The 26,977-nt window shown below is 55.8% G+C and overlaps 12 protein-coding genes across 12 annotated transcripts in view; 5 read left to right on the top strand and 7 right to left on the bottom strand.

Moving 5' to 3' along the window:
- Positions 1 to 715: 715 nt before the first annotated feature.
- Positions 716 to 1,666, bottom strand: F5Z01DRAFT_331014 (uncharacterized protein). The gene is made up of 3 exons (XM_046259126.1): positions 1,199 to 1,666; positions 872 to 1,146; positions 716 to 821 (listed from the first exon to the last, which is right to left on the bottom strand). The coding sequence occupies exons 1-3, from the start codon at positions 1,396 to 1,398 to the stop codon at positions 724 to 726; spliced, it is 573 nt and encodes a 190-aa protein (XP_046114995.1). The 5' UTR covers positions 1,399 to 1,666; the 3' UTR covers positions 716 to 723.
- Positions 1,667 to 2,532: 866 nt separating this feature from the next.
- F5Z01DRAFT_331012 (uncharacterized protein) lies at positions 2,533 to 3,930 on the bottom strand. Its single transcript, XM_046259125.1, has 2 exons — positions 2,972 to 3,930; positions 2,533 to 2,915 (listed from the first exon to the last, which is right to left on the bottom strand). Exons 1-2 carry the CDS (start codon positions 3,693 to 3,695, stop codon positions 2,725 to 2,727), a joined length of 915 nt encoding a protein of 304 aa, XP_046114996.1. The 5' UTR covers positions 3,696 to 3,930; the 3' UTR covers positions 2,533 to 2,724.
- Positions 3,931 to 5,556, bottom strand: F5Z01DRAFT_331354 (uncharacterized protein). Its single transcript, XM_046259128.1, has 2 exons — positions 5,494 to 5,556; positions 3,931 to 5,430 (listed from the first exon to the last, which is right to left on the bottom strand). Exon 2 carries the CDS (start codon positions 5,144 to 5,146, stop codon positions 4,166 to 4,168), a length of 981 nt encoding a protein of 326 aa, XP_046114997.1. The 5' UTR covers positions 5,147 to 5,430; positions 5,494 to 5,556; the 3' UTR covers positions 3,931 to 4,165.
- A 1,216-nt stretch (positions 5,557 to 6,772) lies between these two features.
- On the top strand, positions 6,773 to 9,455 carry F5Z01DRAFT_664522 (glycosyltransferase family 90 protein). The gene has a single exon (XM_046264110.1). The coding sequence runs from the start codon at positions 7,246 to 7,248 to the stop codon at positions 9,340 to 9,342; it is 2,097 nt and encodes a 698-aa protein (XP_046114998.1). The 5' UTR covers positions 6,773 to 7,245; the 3' UTR covers positions 9,343 to 9,455.
- A 112-nt stretch (positions 9,456 to 9,567) lies between these two features.
- Positions 9,568 to 11,470, bottom strand: F5Z01DRAFT_628349 (uncharacterized protein; the record flags this gene model as incomplete). Its single annotated transcript, XM_046261593.1, has 2 exons — positions 9,568 to 11,144; positions 11,203 to 11,470. The coding sequence occupies 2 exons, from the start codon at positions 11,468 to 11,470 to the stop codon at positions 9,568 to 9,570; spliced, it is 1,845 nt and encodes a 614-aa protein (XP_046114999.1).
- A 344-nt stretch (positions 11,471 to 11,814) lies between these two features.
- Positions 11,815 to 13,164, bottom strand: F5Z01DRAFT_628327 (P-loop containing nucleoside triphosphate hydrolase protein; the record flags this gene model as incomplete). The annotated part of the gene is made up of 2 exons (XM_046261589.1): positions 11,815 to 12,036; positions 12,091 to 13,164. 2 exons carry the CDS (start codon positions 13,162 to 13,164, stop codon positions 11,815 to 11,817), a joined length of 1,296 nt encoding a protein of 431 aa, XP_046115000.1.
- A 308-nt stretch (positions 13,165 to 13,472) lies between these two features.
- Positions 13,473 to 14,282, top strand: F5Z01DRAFT_664526 (Prefoldin). The gene is made up of 4 exons (XM_046264111.1): positions 13,473 to 13,772; positions 13,823 to 13,893; positions 13,947 to 14,071; positions 14,129 to 14,282. Exons 1-4 carry the CDS (start codon positions 13,706 to 13,708, stop codon positions 14,262 to 14,264), a joined length of 399 nt encoding a protein of 132 aa, XP_046115001.1. The 5' UTR covers positions 13,473 to 13,705; the 3' UTR covers positions 14,265 to 14,282.
- A 304-nt stretch (positions 14,283 to 14,586) lies between these two features.
- Positions 14,587 to 16,977, top strand: F5Z01DRAFT_331385 (uncharacterized protein). Its single transcript, XM_046259129.1, has 3 exons — positions 14,587 to 14,974; positions 15,025 to 16,334; positions 16,397 to 16,977. Exons 1-3 carry the CDS (start codon positions 14,837 to 14,839, stop codon positions 16,575 to 16,577), a joined length of 1,629 nt encoding a protein of 542 aa, XP_046115002.1. The 5' UTR covers positions 14,587 to 14,836; the 3' UTR covers positions 16,578 to 16,977.
- Positions 16,978 to 18,631: 1,654 nt separating this feature from the next.
- F5Z01DRAFT_628317 (heme peroxidase) lies at positions 18,632 to 22,178 on the top strand (the record flags this gene model as incomplete). The annotated part of the gene is made up of 5 exons (XM_046261588.1): positions 18,632 to 18,920; positions 18,971 to 19,209; positions 19,264 to 19,456; positions 19,504 to 21,572; positions 21,624 to 22,178. The coding sequence occupies 5 exons, from the start codon at positions 18,632 to 18,634 to the stop codon at positions 22,176 to 22,178; spliced, it is 3,345 nt and encodes a 1,114-aa protein (XP_046115003.1).
- Positions 21,903 to 22,863, bottom strand: F5Z01DRAFT_331463 (uncharacterized protein). The gene is made up of 2 exons (XM_046259130.1): positions 22,714 to 22,863; positions 21,903 to 22,663 (listed from the first exon to the last, which is right to left on the bottom strand). Exons 1-2 carry the CDS (start codon positions 22,826 to 22,828, stop codon positions 22,323 to 22,325), a joined length of 456 nt encoding a protein of 151 aa, XP_046115004.1. The 5' UTR covers positions 22,829 to 22,863; the 3' UTR covers positions 21,903 to 22,322.
- Positions 22,864 to 24,878: 2,015 nt separating this feature from the next.
- On the top strand, positions 24,879 to 26,271 carry F5Z01DRAFT_628290 (major facilitator superfamily domain-containing protein; the record flags this gene model as incomplete). The annotated part of the gene is made up of 2 exons (XM_046261587.1): positions 24,879 to 25,083; positions 25,154 to 26,271. 2 exons carry the CDS (start codon positions 24,879 to 24,881, stop codon positions 26,269 to 26,271), a joined length of 1,323 nt encoding a protein of 440 aa, XP_046115005.1.
- A 408-nt stretch (positions 26,272 to 26,679) lies between these two features.
- Positions 26,680 to 26,977, bottom strand: part of F5Z01DRAFT_639742 (uncharacterized protein) — a gene marked incomplete at both ends in the record, with an annotated part of 1,192 nt that continues 894 nt past the window's right edge. The window contains one exon of the mRNA XM_046262460.1: positions 26,680 to 26,937. Within this exon, the coding sequence (XP_046115006.1) occupies positions 26,680 to 26,937 (258 nt within the window). The remainder of the gene's footprint in view (positions 26,938 to 26,977) is intronic.

Below are 26,977 nucleotides of genomic sequence, written 5' to 3' on the forward strand. Positions count from 1 at the left end.
TCGGCGGGACTCTAGCTGCCCGCGCAAGGCGTCATAACGCGACTTTAGCGTCTTGAGCTCCAGTTCCAGAGCTTGCCTGCCTGGATACAGCCCAGATCTTACATCACTGATCGACAGCCGCTCCATTCCGATCTGCCGTGGTGAGTGATCTCACTGGGGACCCCAACCGAAGTCTATGGCCTTGCTACATTCCGACCCAGACCTGGTTGCAGGTTGCAAAATCGAGGACATGGAACGGCGGCTCGAAACGAGCTCGAGCTGGACGACGGAGCGGGAGGGGCTAGGAGAAGGTGAGGGGACCGATTTGGCGTGGCGCGGCGGGGTGAGCTGGATGGCTGGACTTGGGCCTGGTCGCTCACTCGAGCTGAAAGTTGACGCTAATCACCAGGAACTGCATGCTGCGCATGGTCTAGCTCATCGGCGACCACGAGATGGATGTCGCGTCTCCGTCGCTGCTGGCAGATGGTAAACAATGCACGAGTAATAAGTGGTGTGGTAAATTGTGGCCTGTGTGCCCAAAAGTGTACTCCATGCAAAAGCAAAATGCACCTCCCAATGCTGCCGCTGCTGTCAAATCCATCCGTATAATGATCCGTAACTCGTCAATAATTCTTTCCGTCGTCTATTATCATGCACGTCGCGCTCGAGGCACCACCCGTCGTGGCCAGGATACAGAGCAGACAGACAAGGTCTGTCGCCACGAATGAAGCAACCACGGTGCTCCTACGAGTTGACGAAGACTTGGTACGCCATGATCATGATCCAAAGAAGAAAGATTGTCCCAATGAGGGCCATGGCAAACACCATGCGCCATGACTCGCCTATGCTTGTCAGTCGAGTCCTCCACGAATTGGCAGAACTTGCTACTTACAGATGTTCTTCTGCTGCAAATACGCCAGGACCTTGAGCGTCTGCCCTTTGGGATTCTGGCTGAATACTTGAATATCGCAGTTACTCGACACTGACCCTGAGGGCCCGAACAGCTGAATCGACACAATGACCAGACCCGTGATCCATAGAACAAACAGTATAAAGGCGCCTATCATCACTATGGCGGGCAGCAGTCGTCGATTGAATATGAGCCAGAAGAGGCCGAGGATGAACAGGATCGTGAGGCCGCAAACGGTGATGAAGTAGGGAAAGTACCTGCCAACTGTCAGCATTTTGTCCTCTTCTGCGCTCCACGCGGCCGTCTTACCATGGTACCGGTAATTGCAGTTGGTTCTGTGTCTGGATGAAGATTGCAAAGACCCCGAGAATGCTCGTTGAGGCGAGGAGCATCACAAAGATCCAGAAGTTGAGTTGTATCGGCGGCCAATTGTAGGTTCGGACTCGACTTGTCACCGCGCGGCTGCGCGTGTACATTGAGCCACTCACAACCGAAGAGGCGGCCACCATGCTGGCGTTTGGTCTGCAACGCTTGCGTCTGAGTGTTCGGAATGGGGCGGTTCGTCAGGAAGTCGCTCGGACAGGTCGCGGTAGGGTACGCGTGGTGTACTCGGGGACTCGATGGTGTTGTTGGTTGTCCGTCGTTGGACTGGAGTTGGCGTATTGTGGTTGTGCACCCACCACACCAATCTTTACAGAGGCAGGCTCTTATTGTTTCTCAAGACGCGGACGTCGAAGGGGCGAGGCAGGAAAAACGCTGTCGTCTCGCGATGCCCAACGCGATGGGCAAGGGGCTCTCAGTGGCTGCCACGTCGGACCTGCAGCTGTCCGTCCCACAATCCGTGCGATGCGCCGCAGTTGTATGGTCGAGTGCGCCAAGTTGAGTGGATGTCGCATGCGACAGGAAATGGTTCGTAGGATGACTCAAGCTGGTTCGTGACGTTGGTTTTGTACTGTGGACGCAAGGCGACGTGTTGGCGCGTAGCGATTTCGGTTGCACGATGCGGTGATGCCCAGAGGGATTGCTGTATGAGTCCGTCGGCTCGATTAGTCACGGATAGCAAGTTGAGGATGGCGGTGAGATGGTGTTGCGTCAGGCGCAGGGAGTCCTCCTGGGTATACACGGCAGTGAATATGGACAACAGAGAATTGCATCAAAGCAAGACGAGAAGGTGAAGCATTCGAGGATGGTTGGGATGCCTCCCACATCCGCCGCTCCACCAAATTGGCTGCCAATGCCATGCCATCCGTCAGGCTGGTAATGGGTCGCCCGCATTTAGGGTGGCTGGTGAAATATGGAGTACAAGGGGGGCTTGACGCGGGCAAGAAGGTGGCTGGAGCTCCACCGCGTGGAGCTGCATGGTTCTTCGAGAACCACATCCCGAGCAGCCTCACCTCGCCAGCGCATCGACAGTGCTGTTGACCGACTTTTCGAGACGGGCTACTTGTCATTTCTGTCTCGCAAATGGGGTTTAAATAACATCAGCATGCCTCGAACGAATCCTGTCCCCGTCGACAACAGAAGTCAATGCGCCCTCTGTACTGCATGCCTCTCGTTGCTGCCACCTCCGCGCAACTATGGCTGCCACGTACCTGGTTCATGCTGTCGCAAATGGCGAACATATTCGATCATCCGTAATTGTCAGCAAGATACTGGCGGTCGTGAGTGGTCACGTCGCTCGTTGGCACAGCTAAATCAGCCCATGGAGAACACTGGTATTACCGAGGATGAGCGCCTACCACCACGGGACACGCTGGGTGTCTGCACATCTACTTTTTTGAGACGTAAACCCTCTGACCCCGCCAGCAGCATGGAGAAGCACTGGAACTTCTCTTTCACTCGACCGCAATCCTGAATCGCAGCAAGTCATCCTGCTGTATGCGCTCATATTGCTGCTCCAGCTCCAGCACATCCCACTTGCACGAGATCCATCTACCATTCAACGCTTTCTTTTGCGCCGCCGAATTCGGCGGCTTTGTGAGCCACACGCAGAATGATCCAACCAGGTCAGGGCTATCAGTCAGATCTGATACGGGTGAGATACGATCGCATGTACGGAGTCGCTGGTGGAACATCACTTACGTTGTTGCAACTCCATTGATGCGGCTCTGGAGAAATCGCTTTGCAGGCCGCCGGGATGTACGCTGGCGCAGAAGAGGCCCTGAGACGAGTACTGCGCATGCAGCATCTCCATCATCCTGACCTGAGCAACCTTGCTAGCGGAGTAGTGCGAACTCGCGCCGAACCCGGTGATCATCGGCGCCGCCATGGTGCTGATGGCAATGAAGCTCCCCTTGCTTTCCAGGAGCAAGGGCACCAGGTGATGGGCAGCATACCAAGTGCCCAGACAATGGATGCCGAAGGCTTTCTCAACGTCCTTGGGATCTTCCTCGAGGAATGTCGCCTTGGACAAAGGACCGCTGTAGCCAGCATTGACAACAACGGTGTCCAGACGACCTCCAAATTTCTCTCTGATCGTGGCTGCAAGTGTAGCAACGTCGTCGTTGGAGGTTATGTCGCAAGACACAGTCACGACGTTTGTCGAGGCATTCAGTGCCCTGGCTTCTTTCGCCGTTGCTTCGAGCGCAGACTGCGTTCGACCGGCGAGTATGATACCAGATGCGCCTGCTTGGGCAAAAGACCGTGCCAGACCGGACCCTGCGGCACCACTGCCACCTATGATGCAAACGACGTAGCCGTCCGGCAGTCTGACCTCCTGGGGATCGATAGCTGGGTATGGCTTGGTATGATTAGTTGCCACGAAGCGACGGAGCTCGGCTGCGTTGGTCAGAGTTGAAGTGGGCATGGTTGTGAGGCTGTGTGGGTAGATAATACAGTGTTTCTCTCAACTACAGTATGTAATTCGAGATGTCTTACATATATAAGCGCTTTCAACACCATTCGAACGTACTGCCTTTGTTCGTACTCATACATGCACGGACTTACAAACTTATATCCGCGTCAATGTCCGGCTGAGGTAGCCATGCACCTGCAGACTGCGAGAAATGCGGTCATAACCACAACACCAAGAAACACGCGCGTGAAAGGTCCGGCATTCGATCCAATCAGTCCAAAGATGCATAAGGAATGAAAACACCGAAAAGATCAAGACACGTACCGCAATGTTGCCTTCATGTTTGATCACTATCAGACAGAGAATCGCGGATGATCTCCCGGGCGGTTGAGAACTGGAGTCTGACAGAAGTCGCCGTCATCAAGGCTGACCTGATTTGTATTTGTTTCCTAATGTACCTCAACCCCGAGCTACTAGCCAGTCTACAACAACGACTCGCCTAGCGCGCACCGCACCAAGGAGCAGCCTGCCCTGATGGTCTCTTGCACACCAACCAGCTGGTCCTGGGCCAGCTGGGGGTTCACCTCGACCAGATCCATCGCCACCAGGTTGCCGGTCTGATGCACGCTCTCGCAAATAAAGTCACCCTCGCGAAGCGTCAAGCCGCCGCGCACGGGCGTGCCCGTGCTGGGCGCCCACTGGGGATCGAGTGCGTCGACATCAAAGGACAGGTGGATGGGTGTGTCGGAGCCAATGTGGGCCAGCGCCATCTCAACGACGCGCCCAATGCCATGCCTGTCAATGTCGAACATGCTGAACGCCTTGATGCCGTGCTCCCTGAGGATCACCTTCTCAGCCTGGTCGACGTCCCTCAGGCCAATGTACACCAGCTTCCTCTTGTTCAGGCGCATCTCGTCCTTGATCCAGCCAAAGTACTCCTCCTTGTCCTCGGTCGCAAGGCCCGTGAGGAAAGCAACAGGCATGCCGTGAATGTTGCCACTGTCACTGTCCTCCGGTCTGTTGATGTCTGCGTGCGCATCGACCCAGATCACTGCTGTCTCTCGCCCCAGCCTCTCGCGCGTTGCCTTTGCGACGCCCGCCACAGTGCCGATTGCGATACTGTGGTCACCTCCTAGCGTGAGGGTCATGCGCCCCTCGCGCGACTGTTCGTAGGTCTGTTCTGCGATGCGGCGCGTGACGGCGGATACGGCGAGGGGATTCTTCATCCCACGGTAGGGCTCGTCGGATTGTGGGAGGAGCTCGGCGTACGAGTGGACCTTGTCATCGCCATGGAGCTTGTAACCGAGCGAGTCGGAGAGCTGGGTGAGGAGGCCAGAATCGATCAGGACTTGAGGGCCTTCATCGACGCCAGATTTCCCTTGCCCCCCCGAGAAGCCAACGGCTACGACGCCGAGGTCTTCTTGGGATTTGAGGAAGCGGTTGTGGATGGGCGAGGTTGTCATCGTGTCGCGGTTTGTGTGTGGGAAGCGGGATCGCAGGTCGTAGCAGAGGTGATTTGTACGGGAGGAAAAGAAGGCGACGTCCGTAGAGTTAAATAGCCGTCCCGTCTGGGCCAGGTCTGCAACGACGAGGACGGGTCAGCGGCCGTCGTGAAGCCCTTTGGAGAGCCAGACGCGGGCCAGCTGTCACCTGGCGGGGCATGAACGACATGACAAGCAATCTATGACTGTCCATGTCGCATACACCTTCACTTAGGGGCAAGATGGTCCGTGATTTAGATGGGCGCCTGGACTCTCGAACTGGATCCATCGGTGCACCTTCACTTAGGGGTATAGCGGGTGCGGGTTACCTTCACTTAGGGGTCTAGTACGTTTGGTAGCAAATGCCTCACCAGCGAGATGTAGAGGTAGATGAGATGCAATGTAGGTGGCATGCATAGTGCAGCCAGCCTCGTGCGATTCAGGATCGCCATGTTCTTTGCATTCTTCGAGTTCAATTCGCTGTCGCCTGATCCTGATGACGTTTTATCACAGCCGGTGCCAGCCGCCATTCGCGACCCCACCTTGCTGGGCGCAGTGCCAGTGTAGTGGATGGGCGCTGCCACGTCCAAGACGCGCCGTAGGGTGCGTATGACAAGCGGCTTGAGGATGCCGCGACAGGACACTCAACCTGTAGATTGTAGAGTGTGCTTTCATTTGATGTGTCAAATCAAGCTTCTTGGTAATTTCGCATTGGTAGGTTACTAATACTAACAACTGTAGCACGCGGTCAAGGCCCAATCTAACACTCACCACACACGACAAAATTCACATGCTTGAAGGCTGGACCCCGTCGCGGGGCAGAGTCTGATAGAGCTTATCTTATCTACGGATAAGCTATCTCCTTATCGTCCATGTCTTGGCTTTACTTCTCAACTACTAAGTATCCATGAAATTAACGAACGTACCGACCATGCTATCCGTGTCGGAAGATAGCGGCGCTTGCTAGCAAGTGAGATACTTTGGCTTGCCCATGTTTCGTCAGCATCTTCTGTGCGAATGCACATTGATTACTCTGCGCGTTGCAGCAGGCTGCTGTCTAGGGGCTTGCAATCGTCCTTCACGCATGCCTCCGGCAGAAACGGCAGACAACCTAAACATGGCGCCAGCCGTGCTCGTGTTTGGTGCCAAGGAGGTAATAGCGTCAACACATCTTTGCTGGAATCGCTGGACGCGAAGCATTTGCAGTTATTCAATGAATTGCCAGCGCCAACTCGTGGACTTGCCCATTAAATACGTGAAACATTCGGCCGAAACCGTCCACAACAGGGACAGAGAGTCCGAGTCTGACACTTGTCACAGCAGAAGGCTCAGTACTGATTCCCGTCTTCGGTTCACATGTAAGACCGTATTCTGACAGCGTCTGAGACCCAATACGAATGCAGCTGTGAGCATCGTATCATTATCGATCAGCCATTCTGCAAGTTTGGATACCCCCCCTGACAATCCCTCAAATACGGATTGACGGCGTGCATTATCGTGAGGCCGTGTGGATCTCTGATGCTCCGCACGTGTCGGCGTAGCCAGTCAGATGAGTGTAAGAACCCTGCATGTCCAGCCCGCCATGCTGCTTGGGGAGTTGGGCCCCCAAGGGCCCTCTCGCAGCATAAGCTCGCATATTGATCGCATTCCTCTCTGACTTCTCAAAAGGTGGCATAATTTAGGAGCCAAGAAGTCAAGGGAGCTACGTAGCTGCCTACACTGTCTGCTTGAACGGAAAGAGCGACTGCGTCCAGCGTTCCTTCACGACCTCGTCGTCTTCGGTCTACATTCCCTTCTCTCGACCTTCGCTTGCGGGACCATGTCGCCTGCGCTGTATTGATATCTCCATCTTTCGCTTCGCTGCCTCACTCAATCCGACCGACCCTGCGATTCATCAACGACTGTAGCACAGCATCCGTCGTCACAAATTCATCACACATTGTACAAACGCGAGGTGACACGGCGCTCTCGACGCTGGTCAGGTTTCTTGAGCGACACTCGAGTGACAACAGGACAGTCTGCTCGATCTCCGACAAGCGCAGGCAAAGCCCCTTGCGGTTGGCCGGCGACCGCTGTCAACCATGCCCAAGATTCTTTCCCCATCGTTTCCTCCGCGCCGACCGTCGGGTATCATTCGTTATACCCTCGTCGGGGCGGTGCTGATAATGCTGTACTACTTCTACGTCAACTCTCCCGAACCCCAGCCGGAGATCCTACCGCCCGCGAACGCTGTCCAACGACCTGCGCCCAAGCCCGAGCCGAGACCTCTCGCACCAGAGGTCCCCATCACGGAGCCCAAGCTCCAGCCGAAGCCAAAGACCAAGCCAAAGATCGAAGCGAACCCCGAGGAGCCGAAGCCTGTGCCGACGCAAAAGGCCACGGACGACAAGAGGCCCGATGCCCATGCTGGAGCCAGCGACAGCAACGAGGAAACCAAGACGACCCCCAAAGGCGGCGCGCCAATGTCTAGTGGGCCTGAAGACGTACACCCTCTAGATCGCCTCATCTACGATGCGGAACACACGTTTGCAGAGCTCCTGTCCAAGGAGACGAGGACATTGTCGGAAGCAGCACAAGCGTATCGTGAACGACGTGGGCGCCACCCCCCTCCTGGCTTCGACCGCTGGTTCGAGTTCGCGCAAGCCAACGACGCCCTCATCATCGAGGACTTCTTCGACCAGGTTCACCAAGATATCGAACCCCTGTGGGGTCTCGATCCGGCTGTCATTCGCAAGGAGTCTTGGGACTGGGAAATGACAATCAACATTCGAGATGGTGTCGCAACGGCAGGTAGCGATTGGTTCTTGACGCAAATCTGGCTGAACATGATCTCCACCATTGCCCATCTTCTACCCGACATGGACCTCCCTTTGAACGCCATGGATGAGCCTCGTCTGGTGGTGCCCTGGGAGGACATGGAACAGTACATGAAAAAGGCATCCAAGACCGTCCGCTTGCCCAAGGCCAAGCACATGCGCAGTGATTCGCAGAAGCTCCCGCCTCCAGGCTACGGCGATCTCACGACCAAAACTCGCCCGAGGGCTTGGGAAGGCACCAGACCGTACTGGAAGATCGCGCGACGTGGATGCCCGCCGGACAGCTCTGCGCGACAGATGCCACTCCAGGATTCATTCGATGAGCCCCCCGACATCAGCATGTCTTTGGCCGATCCCCACATGTTCGACGGCTATGTGTACAATTTCACCTTGTCTAAGGATATTTGCCATCAGGGCGATCTCCAGGGCCTGGAGGGAATCTTCATTGATCCGCTCTCAGTGGCCTCAACCAAGGTCCTGACTCCATTCTTCGGCGGATCGAAGCTAGGTGTAAACAACGAGATCCTCTTGCCTGCGCCCATGTACTGGGCAGCAGAGGAACAATTCACCGGCGGCGAAGATCATGGCCCTCCATGGGACGAGAAGAGCACCAAGGCCATCTGGCGCGATGTCGCGACTGGAGGCAGGAACCGCGAGAACAACTGGCGCGGGTTCCAAGTTCATCGCTTCATCGCCATGACGAATGCAACGACCGTCACAGACGCCGAGCACCAATACCGCCGAGCTGAAAACTGGGCGCTTCCAGAGGATCAATATGACCTCCCTGCAAAGAAGGCTGGTGTTCTGGGTGACTGGGTGGGTGAGTGGTCCGACACCGCGTTCACAGATCTCAACTGCGAGCCCAAGGAAAATGACGGTGCATGCTCATACACCAGCCCATTCTTCAACCGGCTCCCCGGCATGAGTATGGCCGAAGAGTTTGCTAGCAAGTACTTGCCAGACATTGATGGCAATAGCTTCTCTGGACGTTATCTCGGATTGCTACGCTCCACCTCGCTCCCCGTCAAGGCGACTGTCTGGCGCGAGTGGCACGACAGCCGTCTGGTGGCTTGGAAGCATTTTGTTCCCATGGACAATCGCTTTGGTGACTTTTACGGCATCATGAACTACTTTATCGGGTTCCAAGGCCGCGGTGGCCACGATGCCGCGGCCGAGAAAATTGCCAGCGCGGGCAAGGAGTGGGCGGAACGCGTGCTGCGCAAGGAGGACATGCAGGTCTACACGCTGCGCGTGTTGCTGGAGTATGCCCGACTACTGGACGATCGCCGGCAATATATGGGCTGGGTGGACGATGTCCTTGCTGATCCCACGCTGGAGAAGACATGGTCTTGGTGGTGGTAGATGTCAGTGAAATTTGTAAAGAAGTATTGGAAAGAAATGGCGGCGGCGTTCCGGTGTTGTGGTACAGGGTTTCCATTGTCAGGACCCATTCATCTCCTGTTGTAGTACATATTTACAATATATTTTACACTTCTGTTGCTACATCCATCCTTTTTGGGGTACGCCGAGTTATCCCCTCCATGTCTATATACCAATTGCGCCATCTACACACTTTCAAAATTCTTGTTACAGTATTTCCACGCCGTCGTCTTCGCCCGCCTTCATTGCCATGTCGTCGTCGTCCACTGTGTTATCGACCTCCTCGTTGATCGTCGTGGATCGAGCGAGCATGTGCAGATAGTCGGGTCGGAAAGGCCATCGCATCCATGCCTCCATCATCTCCTCAAAGTGTTTCACGCTCATGCCACGCACTGTTAGACCCGATTCACCCTCCAATGGGTTGCCGCCCATTTTGGGATTCCACAGGCTTGGAGCTCGCGAGCCCTCGACCATCTCGGCGAAGCCCGGAGCGATGTTGTCAAGAAGACTTCCTGCGATAGGCTGGGCGGTGCGATGGAACAGTTCCTTCAGAATGATGTTGCCATAGTCGCCTGATCGGTCCGTGTTGGGCCCGTGGTTGCGAAGTACCGGAGCAAGCAGTTTAGGCTGGATGTCGAGAAGCGCAAGAGGCTTGTTGGGGTAAAAGTCGAGCGGGCTGACGGCCAGAGGTTCATAGGGTCTTTGATCCCACAACAGACCACGGTCTTGGTATTTGAACATGTGATAGTTGTCTCGGACGACGACGTACTCCTTCAGCTGGTTCTTCTTCATACCAGTGACGGACTCCTCGTAGGACGCGGCGAGCGCGGCAAAATCGGGGTCGGACGGGTCCATTGCCATGAGCCTGTCATGCATGTGAAGATGCTCGAGATATTCCTGGGCATGGCGGTCTTCAGCCTTGTTCCGTGATCGCAGGGACATGACCCGTTTCTGGAGTGCTGCGTCATTGCTGTCCGCTGCCGCCTCGACCTCAGCGAGCTCCGCTCGGAAAGGTCGCTCATAGAGGGGAGGGCGTACGCCAGCCAGCGGTTCAGTGAGCAGGCTGGGATTCTCTCGAAGGAAGGACTGGAGGCGGGTTTCTCGGTGACGCGGCGTGCTCAGTCCCAGCGCTCCCATGGATCTACGAGCACCAGCGGCAGACTCGTAATCTATCCACTTGTCTCGTAGGTACAGCCTGTCGCTATCGCTGGGTTCGTCGCTCCCTGCTACTTCGCGGATCCACTCGCACGACATTTGCGCCTCGAACGCGGATCGTTTGCGTGCGCGGAGGGTGCGTGGAAGCACCATCTTCTTGGTCTCGTCGTTGCACCATACCAGCATCCGCACTTTGGCGTAGCGCTGCAGCTGCGTGTGGGTGCGTATGCTGTGCATGATCTGGTAGAGGAGGAGCTGCGTGACGTTGTCGAAGCCCCAGGTCGACTTCTTGGGCCAGATGGAGATGTTGAGTGTGATGAGCAGGTCGTCATGCGGCGTGACCTCGTCCACGGGGCGCTTGTGGGTTGGGTCGAGCTCCTTGTCGAAGATCGGGTTGAGGTCGGACCAGAGGATACCTGACTTTGGTATGACCTCGTACTTTCGCTCGCCCATGACTTCCTTGCGCACTGGCTCGTAGAGATCGGCGGCAGCGTCGAGCATCATGTGTCGTCGTGGTTGGACTGCATCGTGGAGTGCACGGCTCCAGAGACAGGCCCCGGAGCCTATGTCTAGGATATCGCATCCCTTGTGTTTATCGAGCGTTTTTCCGAGCCTTCGAATAGCTTCATCTAGTCTCTGCCGTCAGCACCGCTGTTATCTTCGCAGCAGCAACTTGGATGGACCTACCGCAAAGTTCCTCATTGACGATATTGACCCTGCGCGCTTCGCTCGTGCCCAGCGCATTCTTTGCACGCTTGCGTCCACCGACGCGCGTTCTCTCGCCTGATTTTGACCACGCCCCGAGCTTCTTCAGCTGCTTGGCTATCGGCGTTGCGGCCTTGTCGTCGGCAGTGGATGCCTTTTTGGCTGTCGCGTAGGCTCGTTGACAGGGCTTGCCGCATGCATGGAGGCGCAGGAGGAGGCGCGGCGGCGCATGACGACAGAGTACTATCATGAATTGCCGTGGACGAGTACGGGGAGGTGATGCGACAATGTGCGAGTACGAGGCGCGGAGGTTCAAGGTTTGGGGTTTTCCTGCACATGAAGAAATGCCGGCGGAGCACCGGGTGGTGGGGAATGGGGATCGATCCCGGACGGAGCCGTTGCAGCTTGCGACGTCAAGGCACACCCGTTGGAGGTGACCTTTAGGATTTGTACATGGATATATGCGGGCTACTAACGTAAAAGTCCATTGCGGCATCTGCCATGCCAGGCATGTATCAACCAAGTTCCACACGCGCTCTCTTCGTTACGCTGGAAAAGAAACTCAAAACCATCATGATCTAGAGCCGCAGCCTCTCAGGCTCCCTCGCTACCAAACTCGTTCGTCCACTCAATCTGCCGCTCAATGTCGTCCTTTGACACCGTCGGATGCGAGTCGTCCAAGGCCACTTCAAAGTCTTTGAGTGTTACGTCGGGCGCGAGGAGTTCCTCCGAGTCGACGTCGTCGTAGGTCATTTCGATCTTGTCAGGCTCGCCCGGTGAACAAGGAGTCAGCATGCGCTTGCCATCTTTCATGACCTGGGACGAATGTTAGTTGCGCACCAAAAGCAGCCAGGCGAGGGAGCGACTCACGGCCTTGAAATGTGTCGCTTGCAGAATCTTGCGCACCGGTCGCATCAGCGCAGATTGCACCACGTTTGCAATATCACTGCCAGAGAAGCCTTCTGACTTTTGCGCTAGGATGTTGTAGTCGCTCGCCACCAATGCCGTATCTGTGTCGCCAATCGCAAGCCTGAACATCCTGGCACGGCCATTCAGGTCAGGTAGACCAATGTGTACACGTCGTTGAAATCGTCGTCGGATGGCGGCATCTAGTTGCCACGGAATGTTCGTTGCGCCGAGCACCAAGATACCTTTGCTGTCGTTTCCTACACCATCCATTTGCACCAGAATCTCCGTCTTGATACGTCTTGATGCCTCGGACTCGCCTTCACCACGGGGCCCACAGAGCGCGTCAATCTCATCAATGAAGATGACTGATGGCTTGTTCTCGCGCGCCATGGAGAAGAGCGCCTTGACCAAGCGTTCACTCTCACCCATCCACTTGCTGACCAGGTCTGAACTGCTGATACTGAAGAACGTGCTGTTGGCTTCCGTGGCCACGGCCTTGGCAAGGTAACTTTTACCGGTACCTGGGGGACCATACAGCAAGATACCCTTCCATGCTTGGCGTTTGCCCTGGAATAGCGAGGGGAACTTGATCGGCAGGACGACGGCCTCCTTCAACGTCTCCTTGGCACCCTCCAGACCAGCAATGTCCTCCCACCGCACGTTTGGCCGTTCTTGCAAGATGGCGCCCGAGAGGGCGTTCCGTAGCTTCTTGTTGTCGTCGTCCTCGGGCGCGCTCTTGGCCTTACCAGTGCTCGACCCGTTGACGCCCATGAGGGACTTTCCACTGCCGTTGTTGCCGCCCTCCGCCTCGTTCTGCAAGAACACCTTGAGTTTCTCGGCGCGATCCAGGTAGGTTGCCATTTTCTCTTGCAAAGTCGCCTTGAGCGCCTTGTTCTTCTCCCACTTGAGCGCCTTGACCCAGAGCTCCATGGAGGACATGTAGAGGTCAAAGGCCTTTTGGTACTCCTGGTTGTGGTCGGCCGTGATGGCCTTTTGCACCTCGGCAATGGCGCGGTCGCGAAAGTTGACCGACATGGTGGCGCGGTGGTGCTTTGTCGAGCGGCAGAGCCTCAGTAGAATGTGCAGTATGGGGTGTTCTGGCGGGCGATGCGCAGGAGGATCGTCGATTCGGCGCGGGGGAGGGGAAGCTCGTGACGATGATGGTGGTAGGCAGTCGTGTCGACGCGGTATCGATGGGCTCTCTGGTATCGTGTATGGCAGAACAACAGAAGAGAAGACGTCTATACTCCTCGTGGCGATGTTGAGCAGAGTGACAGTGGAAAGACCGTTATCCAGGCACCACGAGTAATCAGTTGCTCCAGCCTGCCAGCCTGCCGTGGACTGCGTCTCGATGGATTGGCGGGGAAGCAAGAAAGCAGGTTATGCGCATAGCGGGTGCCTGGAGCACCCCCACTATCGAGGCTCGACTCGAGCACGACTTTTGGAGGGGCACACCGAACAAACGCTCAGGAGGCGCACTTGCAACCGGACAGGAGACGCACGAACCTTGAACTGACCGTCAGCATCTTATTCACTTTCATCTGGATATCAAAAAGACCCAGGGTGCTCCGTCAAGATGGCGGCCGCCGATGCTCAGGCGAGATTGCAATCTCTTTCAGAAGACTACCAGAGGATCCAACAAGGTGAGTTTAGAGACCCGAGGCCAACATGAAAAAGCTGACCAGGAGCGCAGAGATTCAAGGTATTGTCGCTTCGCGGCAAAGGTTGGAAGGCCAAAAGCAAGAGAACACTGGTGTGCAAAAGGTATAGCATAGCCACCTGAGCAGTACATCACGGAAGTGGCTCACGAAACCCAGGAATTCGACAATTTGGGAGAAGATGAGACTATTTTCAAGCTTGTCGGCCCAGTACTTCTGAAGCAGGACAAGTTTGAGGCAGAAAACACGGTCAAGGGCCGTCTGGATTTCATCAATGGGGAAATGTGAGTCGTCGCACATCCGGCAGAATGGAAGCTTCCAGGAAACTGACTCAGGACTAGATCGAGACTGGAGGACCAAATCAAGGAGAATCAGGACAAAATGGAGAAGAAGAAGACGGAGATCATCCAAATCCAGTCGGCAGCTCAAGCCGCTGCTCAACAAGGTCAAGGTCAGGGCCAAGCTGCACCTCAATGAGACACTTTTGATTACGAGTGTCCCTCTGAACTTGCTTTCACCAGCTTGTGAAATCTTCTTCCTCATGTGCATCCATCACCTTACATGTATTCCGGCCGGATGTTGCTGGTGTGACTGATCATGCTCGACGCTCTCCCCTTGGCGTAAGAATACGTATCGCGAGTGTTCAGGGCCCCGATAACCGCATAAGTGCACCATTTCGTCATTGCGCAAGTCAACTCCAGCCAGCTTTGCTCCAACCCCGAATGGCACTGCAGCTCCACGCAATGTTAGAGGGGCATGCACCAGAATCCCATGCTCGACAAGTTCTTTGCGATTCCCGTCGCCTACCCCCCTGCGCACATTCGCACATCCTTTCATTCTTGTCGCTCTGGTTTCTCCTCTGGTTGTGGCTACAATCTTCGGGGACGACTTGCGTCTTACGCGTCGACTGTCAGTCGTCGGTGCTGTTGTGGATGCCTACGCCAGACACCCCATCATGATGACTTGGTAGCGTGCTACAGCTCATCGCTCGACACAAAAGCTCCTTGGAGCGCTGTTCGAATTCGCTGAAGTACTTTACGATCACCAGCATGGATGGACGAGTTGCCATGCGGCCCTCGAGGCCGCAGTCGGTCAGCGAGCTGGTCGCCCAAGCGGAGAGCTTCTCCTTCAACAACAATATCCCGCTGAGGCACTGGACAAGGGCAGCTGAGACGCTATACCAAGAGGCAAGCCATTCAAACTGACTGTGTTGACCCAAGGCTAACGAGCGTCGCAGGCCAGTTTCGCTCTTTCGGAAGGCGACTACGCTCGAGCATACGTGATGCTCTATCGGCACTCGGTTCTCGTGTTACACTGGATTCCTCAGCATCCACAATACAAAGACCCCGAACAACGAAAAGCCTGCCGCACCCTATCGAGACGAATCGGTCAGGTCATGGACGACCTTGAGCAGCTGAAACCGGAACTGGACAAGGCGCGCCGAGAGTGGGAGCGAATGAGACCAGCACCGGAGCCCAGCCACAAGTCACCAGAGGTGACGTCCAGATATGCCGATTTTGCAGCCCGCGACCCTACATTGACCGGCAATGCTAAGATATTGGACGCTGGAGAGCACCAGGAGCTTGCCGTCGATCTGGCGCAAAGGGAACTGCTTCGCCGAGACACAGCTAGAAGAGCGTCGAAACGGGCAGGCATCCCAGAGGAGGAGAGCTTGATGCGGAGAAGAGCTGGGCGCTGGGAGGAGTGGCGACAGCCAACGTCTTCCACGACAGACAACGACCTCCAGTGGCAGATGGCCGCTGCGAGACGCCAGCTCGACACGCCGAGCTCAGAGGGCCAGCACGGCGCCATACTTCACGGAGACACGGACACAGCCTTTGTGTCCCAGAAATACAACTATCCATCCATATCAAAGTCACGCCCAGTAAACTACGAGAAGGCCCCATCGCAACAGTCTTTGCCATCGCCACTCCAGCCGTCGCTCCCTCCGAAGGAGCCCGCGGTGAATGATCTCGACAGCATGGGCTCGCTGTCAAAGCCCCCTCCGCCGCCGAGAAAGGTAGCACTCGAGGAGTACAAAGCATTGGTTCCATCACTGCCGCCTCGACCATCGGATGGCCTGGGGCCTACACTCCCGCCAAAGACTACCCTCGAACCACCCCGCCCTGCGAAGAAGGAGCGTCTGGCCTTCAAACCGGGCGCATATCTGGAAAATGGCGATCCCATTCGATCCATCTTTTTGCCCGGCGGCTTGCGCGAGAGGTTTCTCGGCCTCGCGGCGGAGAACACCAGAGCTGGGCTGGAGATGTGTGGTATCCTCTGCGGCACCCCGGTGAACAATGCCCTGTTCATTCGCTGCCTCGTCATTCCCGATCAAAAATGCACATCCGACACGTGCGAGACACAAAACGAAGGTGCCTTGTTTGACTTCTGTGATAAAGAGGATCTTCTCATGGTCGGATGGATACATACACACCCGACCCAGACCTGCTTCATGAGCTCGCGAGATCTTCACACCCATGCAGGGTACCAGATCATGATGCCAGAGAGTATAGCCATTGTCTGCGCCCCAAAGTTTGAGCCATCGTAAGTTCATACGTGTTGGCAAGAAGGAGTCTTTGCAGGGATGAGTTGTCTAACGTGGACAGATACGGCATTTTTCGACTTACGAACCCTCCTGGCTTGGAACATATCCTAAACTGCACGCATAGCGACACCTTCCATCAACATGCTATCGACAACCTATATCGCGGCGCTATGCAACCCGAAGGCCACGTCTATGAGAGCAACAAGTTGACCTTTGATGTTCAAGATCTACGCGGGATGTAGATGACCGAATGACGCTGTAAAGTGCATAGCTCTGGAGTTTGATTTATACACTGGCTTGAACATGATACCAACTGGCTGCTACCACAATGCTGAATTTCGCATAGTGTCTGCGGAGTAATATCCAGTGTGAGCTTGACGACGGGATGGAAAGTCACGGCCACACCACAGTGTCCCATGTACTAATCACAACTAGCCACACGGTCAAGAGCTGATGCCAATAGCAGAAGCAGCGGAGGCGTTCGATCTTTACGTTTTCTTATTAGGGCGGAGGAGAGGCTGGCCCAAGCAGGTCTAGCCGGCCCAGCTGAACCTGCAGGTTTCAGTCACCGGCAGATTGAGGTGGAGACATATACTGCCGCTCCCGCACGAGATGCTGCTCGCCTTAATCCAACGCTCACAAATGAGGTATTGGGGGAGAAAGACATCATTTGGGGATATGAGCAAGAGCTCCGTCTCCTGAGTCTCCGAGTCAGTCGCGGATCGAAGAGCTGGGCACCAGCTTCATATTGGACCAGATCGGCGACGATCAGCAGATTTAGTCTATACCACTCACCACTACGATCTGCACAAGGGTATGACAAGATTCGCTGACCGCGAAGCGTGCATGAGACCGGGGTGAGCACAAGCACATATTCAGCTGCGAACATGGCGACTAGACATGTTGCGACTTTCCCTGGTTGAGCCACCGGCGTCTATCGCTTACTCTGCATCAAATTGCGATCGCCCACGGCTGTGTTTGGCCGCCACCGTCGCAACAAGGCCAGTTCACGAGTTCTCGCCGTCTCGTCGCATGAAAAGGTCAGCCAATATGCTGTTGACGAGGGCTCGAGCGATGCAAAGGACGACACCACGGGGTGTCTCCAAGCGGGCCGCTCCCGACTATCGGCACTAGCTCGCTGGTGCCCGGTAGTGATGCCGGCCTGGGAGTTGAGCTACGTATTACACTAGGGCGGCAGCTTTCTTCATTCGACTTTGGATGCAACATGCCGGTCATGCCATTGTTCCTAGATTGGCTCAAGGTTGGTCCTCTCCTGGAGACTACTGACTCGAATCTCGATGCGCACCAGAGATGTCCCCTTCTGAGCGAGATGATGGCGTTTGCGATCTGCAGATCTGTCGATGCAAATCTAGGGAATCTGTCGATCCGAGCTCCCATAGACCAAGTCAGTCTATCCGTAGCCGCTCACGACTCGCGGCATGGACCGCTGGCCTTTGGGTGGGAAGGCCCTAGCTCGGATGTGAGGCCTGGTTGTTTGTCTCGGGCAGTCTTCCAATCACAACCCGTCGATTTCGAACTGGTCTTGAACCTTTTTGTAGCTTTGTGAGAAGCAATTTGGCTGTCGCTGAGTCTGTCGCACAAGGGCAGGCTGCATCACGCCAGTCCAGAACCGAGTGCAGACTCGCAGAGTCTGAAGAGGCCACGATGACTGGACGTGCGAGAAGTGCCCGCATGCAACGCATTGTCAGACTTTGTGCCAATCAGCCAGGCCCTGGGAGATGCAGGGCGCCGTCGAACGAGCGCCCAGAAACTTACCGTGTCTATTATCGCGACCCTACTGTACTCGCTTTCACACGCTACCAATCGGACTGCTTGATGTTAGCGATGCTAGTGAGCAGGTGCGGGCGGTGTTTGTGCGACGGCAAAAGCAACAGCCACATGCGGATCACCATCTCTGGTGGCATGACTTTAGTGAAGATGGCAGATGCTACCTGGAAAGGCGCCATCTGTGGTCCGCCGACTGTGCGGTCGCTCGAGACGCGATGCACGTCCACCAAGTGGACCGGCATGCAGTAGTGGTATTACCACCCCAAGCCCTACTCTAAGACATGACGACAATCATTGGGTCCTCCCTTGTCTTCACAGTGGCTGAAAGAGGGATGAAGCTGCGAGGAAAGGAAGCTGGCGTGTGGAGCGAGGCGTGCAGTCAACGAGACACGGGCCGCCCTCTACAGTATGCGTGGTGCCTTAAGAAGGGAAGTCACCCAGCTCTGGGTAGCAGACCTTGGTTGACCAATGTTCCCACCTGTCGAGAGCTTGCGCACCGCTCATCAACATGGCTGACTCGAAGGAAACTGGCAGCTATTCAGGCCAGAATGGCTACAAGGCGAATGGCTCCCACACCAAGACCAATGGGGCCCCGGCACACTCGAACGGCAAGAAGTCAGAGCCTGCTCCCCTAGGCGAACCGTCCAAGCCCAAGAAGACTTCAAAGTTGGGGAGCCTGATGGCGCTGCGAAAGGCGTCCAAGCGTCCTTTGCCCACGAAAATGGGGGATGGAAACTACCCAAAGACAACACAGAGGCCTGGAATCGGCCAGGACCTCAGTCGCATTGGCCTCTATGGTAAGGACTGGCTTTCAGGATATCTGTCGCCGCAAGCTGATGTAGCCCAGAACTCCAGACACTCAAGGGCATTATCTCGGCCAAGCTCAAGGGCGAGACTCAGCAAGATGACAGGACCATGATCATGGAACGAACGATTCAACTGGTCGCTGGACTCCCAGATCACTCGCGAACCCAAGAAGTCTTGACCAACAGCTTCATCGACAAGCTGTGGAACTCTTTGGACCACCCACCCCTGCTCTATGTTGGTCCTGATTCCAAGTACCGACGCCCAGATGGCTGGGGCAATGTGAGTTCATGGTGGGGAATCTTTCGAGACTCAACTGGGCTGACTGATGAATAGAACCCCGTTATGCCAGAGCTGGGAGCACGCGGACACACCTATGCGCGATCTGTCAAGCCCAAGCATGTACAGCTTGGAGCTCAGCCCGACCCCGAGGCCATTTTTGAGGCGATCATGGCGCGTGATGGATTTCGCAAGAACCCAAACAATGTCTCGTCAATTCTTTGGTACTGGGCGACCATTATTATCCACGGTATGTACTCTGTGGTCATTGAAAAGGAGCATGACTGACGCTGGTAGATCTGTTCTGGACCAACATGCAGGATCAGAACAAGAACGACACTTCCTCATACCTTGACCTCGCCCCGTTGTATGGCAACACGCAGGAGCAGCAGGACTCGATCCGCACGTTCAAGGACGGCATGCTGAAGCCCGATACGTTCGCCGACAAGCGCCTAATTGGCAACCCGCCCGGTGTCATCATCATTCTGCTCATGTTCAATCGCTTCCACAACCATGTCGCCACAAATCTTGCCGACATCAACGAGGGCAATCGCTTCCCTGCCCCTACGCCTGACATGAATGAAGAGCAGGCAGCTGCTGCCATGAAGAAGCGCGACGAGGAGCTCTTCCAGACCGCGCGCCTTGTGACCAGTGGTCTCTACATCAACATCACCCTCATCGACTACGTACGCAACATTGTCAACCTGAACAGGGCTGATACCACGTGGACGCTGGATCCCCGACAAGAGATGGGCGTCTCTGCTGGTACCAAGGAAGGCTCCGAGGCAGGCGTCGGTAACGTTGTTTCTGCCGAGTTCAACCTGTGCTACCGCTGGCACTCGTGCATCTCTGAGATGGACGAGCAGTGGATCAAAGACTTCTACGTGGAGCTTCTCGGCGAGGACTATGGAACCATGGATATGCGAGCCCTGATGATGGCCCTCAAGAAGTTCGAGGCCACCATCCCCGAGGAACCCTCCGAGCGCACATTCAACGGCTTCAAGCGTGGTCCCGATGGCCGCTTCAACGACGACGAGTTGATGGAAGCGCTTGCCACGGCGATTGAGCAGCCCGGTGGTGCCTTTGGCGGACGTAACGTGCCTCGGATCATGAAGCCTGTTGAGATGCTGGGCATCATCCGTGGCCGCCGCTGGAATCTCGCTGGACTCAACGAGTTCCGCAAGCACTTTGGTATGAAGGGCTACGATACGTTTGAGGAAATCAACTCGGACCCCGAGATTGCCGAGCAACTACGCAACCTGTACCAACACCCTGACAACGTTGAGCTCTACCCCGGCATCGTCGCTGAGGAGGCCAAGTCGCCCATGGTTCCTGGCGTTGGTATTGCACCCACCTACACCGTCTCGCGTGTGGTCCTGTCGGATGCAGTGTCGCTCGTCCGTGGTGATCGTTACTACACGACCGACTATCATCCCGGTAACCTGACCAACTGGGGATACAAGGAGGTTGACTACGATCTGAACGTCAACCACGGCTGCGTCTTCTACAAGCTGTTCATCCGAGCTTTCCCCAACCACTTCAAGGGCAACTCTGTCTATGCGCATTACCCCATGGTCACGCCCGACGAGAACCGCAGGATTCTGACCAACCTGGGTACCGTCGATCGCTTCAGCTTCGACCGCCCCACCTTCCAGACACCCCGAGTGAACATTACCAGCTACGGCGGTGCCAAGTACATCCTGAACAACCAGGACAAGTACAAGGTGTGCTGGGAGGAAGGGTTTGGCTTCCTGATGGGCGATGGCGGCCGACGCTTCATGCTCTCGGGCGACTCGCCACAGCACGCGGAGCAGCGTAAGATCATGAGCAGCCTGCTGTACAAGGATGGCTGGAAAGGGTCCATCAAGTCCTTCTACGCCATGATTGGTGACAAGCTCCTCGCAGAGAAGTCGTACAAGCTTGCTGGTTCACGGCAGGTGGACCTGATCCGTGATGTTGGCAATCTCGCGCACACACACTTTGTCTCGCGCATGTTCAACTTGCCGCTGAAGACGCGCGAGAACCCCAAGGGTGTCTTCTCGGAGCAGGAGCTGTACAAGGCGCTGTCTGCAATCTTTGTGTGCATCTTTTTTGACATTGACCCTGCCAAGTCCTTCCCCCTGCGCCAGGCCGCCAAGGAGGTGACGGAGAAGCTGGGCGGCGCCGTCGAGCTGAACGTCAAGCTGGCCACCACCCTCGGCATCAGCGGTCTCTTTACTGGGAAGACCAACAAGGACGACCCTCTGTCCTCGTACGGTGTCAACATGGCCAAGGGTCTCAAGAAGGCTGGTCTGAGCGCGTACGACATAACCTGGAGCCAAATCCTGCCCACGGCGGGCGCTATGGTGCCCAACCAGGCCCAAGTGGTGAGTGACTGTCTTGTCTTTGTCATCGGAATAACACTAATATCGATTTAGTTCGCCCAAGCTGTCGACTGGTACTTGTCTGAGGCGGGCAAGCACTATTTGGAGGAGATCCGCCGCATCGCGCTGCAGCCATCTTCCGACGAGAGCGATGCGCTCCTCCTCGGCTACGCCATGGAGGGCATCCGGATGGCTGGTACGTTTGGGTTGTACCGCAAGGCCTCTGTCGACGATACCATTCTCGAGGACGACGGTCGCAAAGTCCCCGTCAAGAAGGGCGATCGCGTCTTCGTGTCGTTTGTGGGTGCCGCCAAGGACACCAAGCACTTCCCCAACCCTGACATTATCGACCCGCGCCGTCCCCTGGATGCCTACATCCACTACGGTGACGGACCCCACGCCTGTCTGGGCCGTGGTATCAGCCAGGTTGCTCTCGCTGAGCTGTTCCGTGCCGTATTCCGCAAGAAGAACTTGCGCAGGGTCGCTGGACCTCAGGGTCTGCTGAAGAAGGTTCCTCGCCCAGGAGGCTTCTACGTGTACCTGACCGAGGACTGGGGCAGCATCTGGCCTTTCCCTACGACGATGAAGGTCACCTGGGACGAGGAGTAGGAGATGGGAGGAAGTGGACTGATTTGTGACAAATACCCTGCTTTGTTGATCGTTGTCGTTCTCATTAATTGCAATAACTATGGATTAATAAAGTCGCTCCGTTGCGTTGCGCTGCATGTCGTATGGTCCCGTGGTATCATGATCCTACTTCTGCTCCTTCTTCTCGCCCTCCTCCTTGTTGCCGTCACCGAGACCCAGGTAGCCGCCGGCGCCCTTGAGACCCGAGGCAGCGGTGCCAGCGACGTTCTTGCCGCCCTCGGCAACGCCCGACGCGGCGTTTGTCAGGTTCTCCTGGCCGGGGACGTAGCTCCCGTCGTTGCCCTTGCCCTGACGCTCGGCACGGTTGGCGCCCTCCTTGGAGGCGAGGTCGCCGACGGGCTGGAGCAGGCCACCTTGTCCGAGCTGGCCGGCGGCGACACCGTTGACGCCGTCTTGGAGCTTGTCGACTTGGTCGACGCCCGTGACCTTTGACTTGTCGAGGTTTTCTGCGCAGGTCAGGTGGCTGAATGGCAAGGGACAGGTATGTGGAACGTACGTTTGGCAGAGTAGCTGGCCTTGTTGTCCTTGGTGAAGTAGTAGAGGTACATGTCCTCCATCCAAGGCACCCACTTCTCGTACTGGCTGTTATACGTCTGCTTTGACCACTCCATGGTGAATACGCTGTGTTTGATGCTGGTGGAAATTGATGGTCGAGGTTGCTTTACAAGTCAACTGGGGAGTCCCATCTGGCTGTCCCGACACAGGCAGTTTATATCATGACCTGGAGGCCACCCTGCCTGGCTACATCCTGGAAAGGACCCTGAAAAAAAAACAGGGACCAAGGCAATCCGAGCAGACGATCAGTACGTCATGTCATTGCACGTTTCAGACGGGACGGGTGGGGAGGAGGAGGAAGCTACTGCGTCGTCGCCAGGGCGCGGGAGGGCCTGGGGGGGCAAGCCACTGACTAATTGGGAGACCTGTGTGGCGCGGAACCACGTTTCTACACTGTGCATGGAAAAACTAGAAACTGCACACGTATAATCGATGGATGGATGGTCCAGGATGGATGGATGAGCGGGAGGAAAACCGGTTTCGCGGGAGAGTCGAGGAGGGTGGTGGGGAGGAACGTCATGGCTTCTTCGACTGGCTGGTTTGATGGCGAAGCGTGATCGTCAGTATCGCCAGGCAGACAGTCAATGTTGTTTGGGAGATACTGTCGAGTCTGGGGATGCCGATGGATATTCGACGCCATGAAGCGGTCGGATCTAGCGATGCACAAGGAAAGCTTGAATCGTGACGGCGGAGACTGAAGATTGTGCCAAGATTCGATGGTCTTGTCATGTGACCTGTCATGCAGCAGCTGCGTGCCTACCCTAGAGCAGCCTGGCCATGTCTGGTACACGCAATAGATCTTTGTACTTTGGCACTAAAGGATCAAACAATCGACAAAATTTCATGTGAGTTACAGCAACAGAACAGAGGCCATATATTTATTGGTTGTTTATACAAAAGAATGTTGCTGTTCATCGACAAAATGTCTGTAAATCAAATTCTTGCTGTCTTCTTAATAGACACAACACTGAGCACGCTTTTTGCGTTAACAGACTCGCAAGGAAATCATTTTAAAGCTATCATACTTTGATTCTATAGTATCAAAAACTGATAGCATTCATATAGCCGTCTCCACCATCAGAAGACATTGAAACCATGTGCAACATCGTTTGGGTGTACATCACCTGCAACGTCCTAGTTGCGGCGATACCATCTCCAGCGACAGCAAGCCGCAGCCGTGCAGCCAAGCCGTCTCAGGCGGTGCCTCGTTTAGAGGTTGCCCTTCTAGTAAGGGCTTGTCGACAGAGTACACGACCAACGGCGCACCCTGCACCGAATGCATGTCCAAGGCCATCAGTGGTCTTCGCCTGTAGTGAGAGGAGCGATGATTGCGAGAGAGACCTGTCATTACGGATAGATTTAATACGATTCTACGTTACTTTTATAAACCCCCTCGCCAAGCTAGCCTTGTGATGATCTGTAAGCCACCAAGCTAGAGACAATGAAGCTACAAGTGGTCCAAGCTTAGTACGTGTAATTGTTTGTCTGCAAAAAGAAAAAGGCAACGCGCGTTGCCGTCTCGGCAGTATGAAACAATTGTCTTGCTGACAGCTGGTTCGTGCAATACCTACACGGGTCTCGAGCTGGATAATTTAATTAATAAAGCCTAAAGGCTGCTTACTTACTTTTTTGCTCGCACTTCGGCACTTCGGCAGTCGGCACATCTCGTCCCTCGACTTCCTCGCCCAGCGAGCCACGCAGGGAAGAGTTCCTCACCAGGTACTATTAACGTTAGAAGACGACTTGATCCATCAGGTGCAGGCAAACAAGGCGTAGACGCGACGATTGTTATTCATTCACCAAACATTCACTAACCAATCACCAACCGCTCACCACTCACACCCGCAACGCTTCATTACGGACAGCAGCCTGGCTGGCGTCTGTGCTTCTCGCGGAGCTCGCGCTTGACCTTGCATCTTAATCCCGAGGCCGAGCCCAGGACGCAAGGAGAACATTCTCCCCAATGCAGCTCGCGCGCCAAGGGGCTATATAGCGAGACGGTGATTATTAGGCATCTTCCTCTCTCTTGAGCAGCTCATTTTCGCGCTACGCAACACCTCATTGCCAGCTCCAGCCATTTGATCAAATCCATTCACTCGTTTCGCCATGTCGGTAAAGGATAGCGCAGACCCGTCGCAGACGACGCGGCGGTCGCAGTCGCCCACACTTCAGCCTGACGACCCCAACCTGGAGCAAGCCACTGGGGAAAAGACGACGACTGATTCGGAGCCTCCCGACGGCGGACTCGCCGCTTGGACGGTCGTCCTGGGGGTCTGGTGTACTTCCTTCTGCTCATTCGGATGGCTCAACAGTGAGTTGCCCCAAGCAAGCCCAATATACTCGTATTGAGAGTCGATGAACTGACCTCTTTCTGCGCGTAGGCATCGGCACCTTCCAGGAGTACTACCAGAATGACCTTCTATCGGACTACTCGCCCAGCACAATTGCCTGGATCCCCTCGCTGCAGCTCTTCTTCATGATGAGCATGGGTCCCATTGTTGGGCAACTGTACGACCGCTTCGGCCCGCGCTGGCTGGTCTTTGGCGGGAGTCTCCTGCATGTCTTTGGCATCATGATGACCAGCCTCGCCACGGAGTACTACCAGATCCTGCTGGCCCAGGGTGTCTGCTCGGCCATTGGTGTCGCGGCCATCTTCCAGCCCTCGCTCAACTGCGTCCACGGCTGGTTCACCACCAAGCGCGGCGCGGCATTCGGCATCCTGGCCACGGGCTCCAGCATGGGCGGTGTCGTCTTCCCCATCATGGTTCCTCACCTCATCCGCGAAGTCGGCTACGGCTGGGCCATGCGCATCAGCGGCTTCCTGCTCCTAGCCCTGCTCATCATCGCCAACCTGACAGTCCGCGCCCGCTGCCCACCCAGCCCCCAGCCACTGTCCATGGCGCAGATCACCCAGCCCTTCAAGGAGGTACCATATGTCTTGCTCTTGCTGGGCTTCTTCTGCTTCACCTATGGCATCTTTGTCCCCATCAACTACCTGCCCTCTCAGGCGGTCAGTGTGGGCATGTCCCCAGATCTCGCGCAGTACTTGCTCGCCATCTTGAACGCCGCTTCGCTGTTTGGCCGCGTTGGTTCTGGGATCCTTGGCGATAAAATCGGTCGATACAACATCTTCATCGTGGTCTGCTACCTCTCCGGCATATGGATCCTGGCCCTCTGGATTCCCGACTCGGGCAACGCTGGCATCATCGTCTTCGCAGCCCTCTTTGGCTTCACCTCGGGCGCCTACGTCTCTCTCATCGCGCCACTCGTCGCGCAGGTGTCTCCCATGGCGGAGATTGGTTGGCGCACGGGACTCCTCTTCGCCACCAACTCCATCGGCGCCCTCACGACGTCGCCCATCAGCGGAGCGATTCTCGAGACGCCCAGTGGCTGGTGGGGCGTCAAGGTGTTTTCGGGCGTCTTCTGTCTCGCGGGAACCACGTTTGTGTTGATTGCCAGGGTCCAGAAGGTGGGCTGGAGTCCGACCAAGGTGTTTTAGAGGGGTCTAGTTGGTTTTCTGTTGTTACTTCTTTGTTCATACTCACTTTCATGCACATAGAAGGCATGCCTGTGATTATCTTCACACCATCGCAAAGCTCGCCCTGGTAGTGATTCTTCTGTATGATGTTTACCTAAACCTGGAACTCCTGCTTTACCAATCTGTAGTCTGGATGTCATAGTCATCACTCAACGTGCTCAAGAGACATTTTCGGATACAACCGTTTTATATTATTGATTACCCAAGGCTGATCTGTTGCTTGTCTATTATAGCCTTCCATGTATTACGTTCCTCCACATTTATATTCCGAAAAAATACCGTTCCCTAGCATTTGAATATTCCCTTACAGGAACATGGCAACTCCAACGGCGCAGAGCAGTTACCGTCCCCTAGCATTTGAGTATTCCCTTACAGGAACATGGCAACACCAACGGCGCAGAGCAGGGCGAGAGCGGGAGCCGACTTGGCACCAGCGGCGACAGGAGGCTGCGAGGGTGTGGTGGGCTGGCCGGTAGCAGCGGGAGCCTCAGTTTCGCCAGCAGCAGGAGGAGCCTGAGACTGGCCAGGGGCAGCAGGAGCAGCGGGCTGCTCAGGGGCAGCAGGAGCCGCGGGCTGCTCAGGGGCAGCAGGAGCCGCGGGCTGCTCAGGGGCAGCAGGAGCCGCGGGCTGCTCAGGGGCAGCAGGAGCCGCGGGCTGCTCTGGGACA

This window comes from Emericellopsis atlantica (genome assembly GCF_019669845.1).
Source record: "Emericellopsis atlantica unplaced genomic scaffold F5Z01scaffold_30, whole genome shotgun sequence".
NCBI classification, from domain to species: Eukaryota; Fungi; Ascomycota; class Sordariomycetes; order Hypocreales; family Bionectriaceae; genus Emericellopsis; species Emericellopsis atlantica.

What these genes read in the sequence shown, in the direction of transcription:
- F5Z01DRAFT_331012 (XM_046259125.1), bottom strand. Translation starts at nt 3,695, where the DNA reads ATGCCCACTTCAACTCTGACCAACGCAGCCGAGCTCCGTCGCTTCGTG. An exon ending in ATCAATGGAGTTGCAACAAC is followed by an intron (nt 2,916 to 2,971) that starts GTAAGTGATGTT and finishes CACCCGTATCAG; the next exon opens with ATCTGACTGATAGCCCTGAC.
- F5Z01DRAFT_331354 (XM_046259128.1), bottom strand. Translation starts at nt 5,146, where the DNA reads ATGACAACCTCGCCCATCCACAACCGCTTCCTCAAATCCCAAGAAGAC.
- F5Z01DRAFT_664526 (XM_046264111.1), top strand. Translation starts at nt 13,706, where the DNA reads ATGGCGGCCGCCGATGCTCAGGCGAGATTGCAATCTCTTTCAGAAGAC. An exon ending in CTACCAGAGGATCCAACAAG is followed by an intron (nt 13,773 to 13,822) that starts GTGAGTTTAGAG and finishes CCAGGAGCGCAG; the next exon opens with AGATTCAAGGTATTGTCGCT. An exon ending in AGAACACTGGTGTGCAAAAG is followed by an intron (nt 13,894 to 13,946) that starts GTATAGCATAGC and finishes CACGAAACCCAG; the next exon opens with GAATTCGACAATTTGGGAGA.
- F5Z01DRAFT_331014 (XM_046259126.1), bottom strand. Translation starts at nt 1,398, where the DNA reads ATGGTGGCCGCCTCTTCGGTTGTGAGTGGCTCAATGTACACGCGCAGC. An exon ending in CTGCAATTACCGGTACCATG is followed by an intron (nt 1,147 to 1,198) that starts GTAAGACGGCCG and finishes GACAGTTGGCAG; the next exon opens with GTACTTTCCCTACTTCATCA. An exon ending in TTTGCAGCAGAAGAACATCT is followed by an intron (nt 822 to 871) that starts GTAAGTAGCAAG and finishes TGACAAGCATAG; the next exon opens with GCGAGTCATGGCGCATGGTG.
- F5Z01DRAFT_331463 (XM_046259130.1), bottom strand. Translation starts at nt 22,828, where the DNA reads ATGGAGTGGTCAAAGCAGACGTATAACAGCCAGTACGAGAAGTGGGTG. An exon ending in GGCCAGCTACTCTGCCAAAC is followed by an intron (nt 22,664 to 22,713) that starts GTACGTTCCACA and finishes TGACCTGCGCAG; the next exon opens with AAAACCTCGACAAGTCAAAG.
- F5Z01DRAFT_664522 (XM_046264110.1), top strand. Translation starts at nt 7,246, where the DNA reads ATGCCCAAGATTCTTTCCCCATCGTTTCCTCCGCGCCGACCGTCGGGT.
- F5Z01DRAFT_331385 (XM_046259129.1), top strand. Translation starts at nt 14,837, where the DNA reads ATGGATGGACGAGTTGCCATGCGGCCCTCGAGGCCGCAGTCGGTCAGC. An exon ending in CTGAGACGCTATACCAAGAG is followed by an intron (nt 14,975 to 15,024) that starts GCAAGCCATTCA and finishes CGAGCGTCGCAG; the next exon opens with GCCAGTTTCGCTCTTTCGGA. An exon ending in GCCCCAAAGTTTGAGCCATC is followed by an intron (nt 16,335 to 16,396) that starts GTAAGTTCATAC and finishes TAACGTGGACAG; the next exon opens with ATACGGCATTTTTCGACTTA.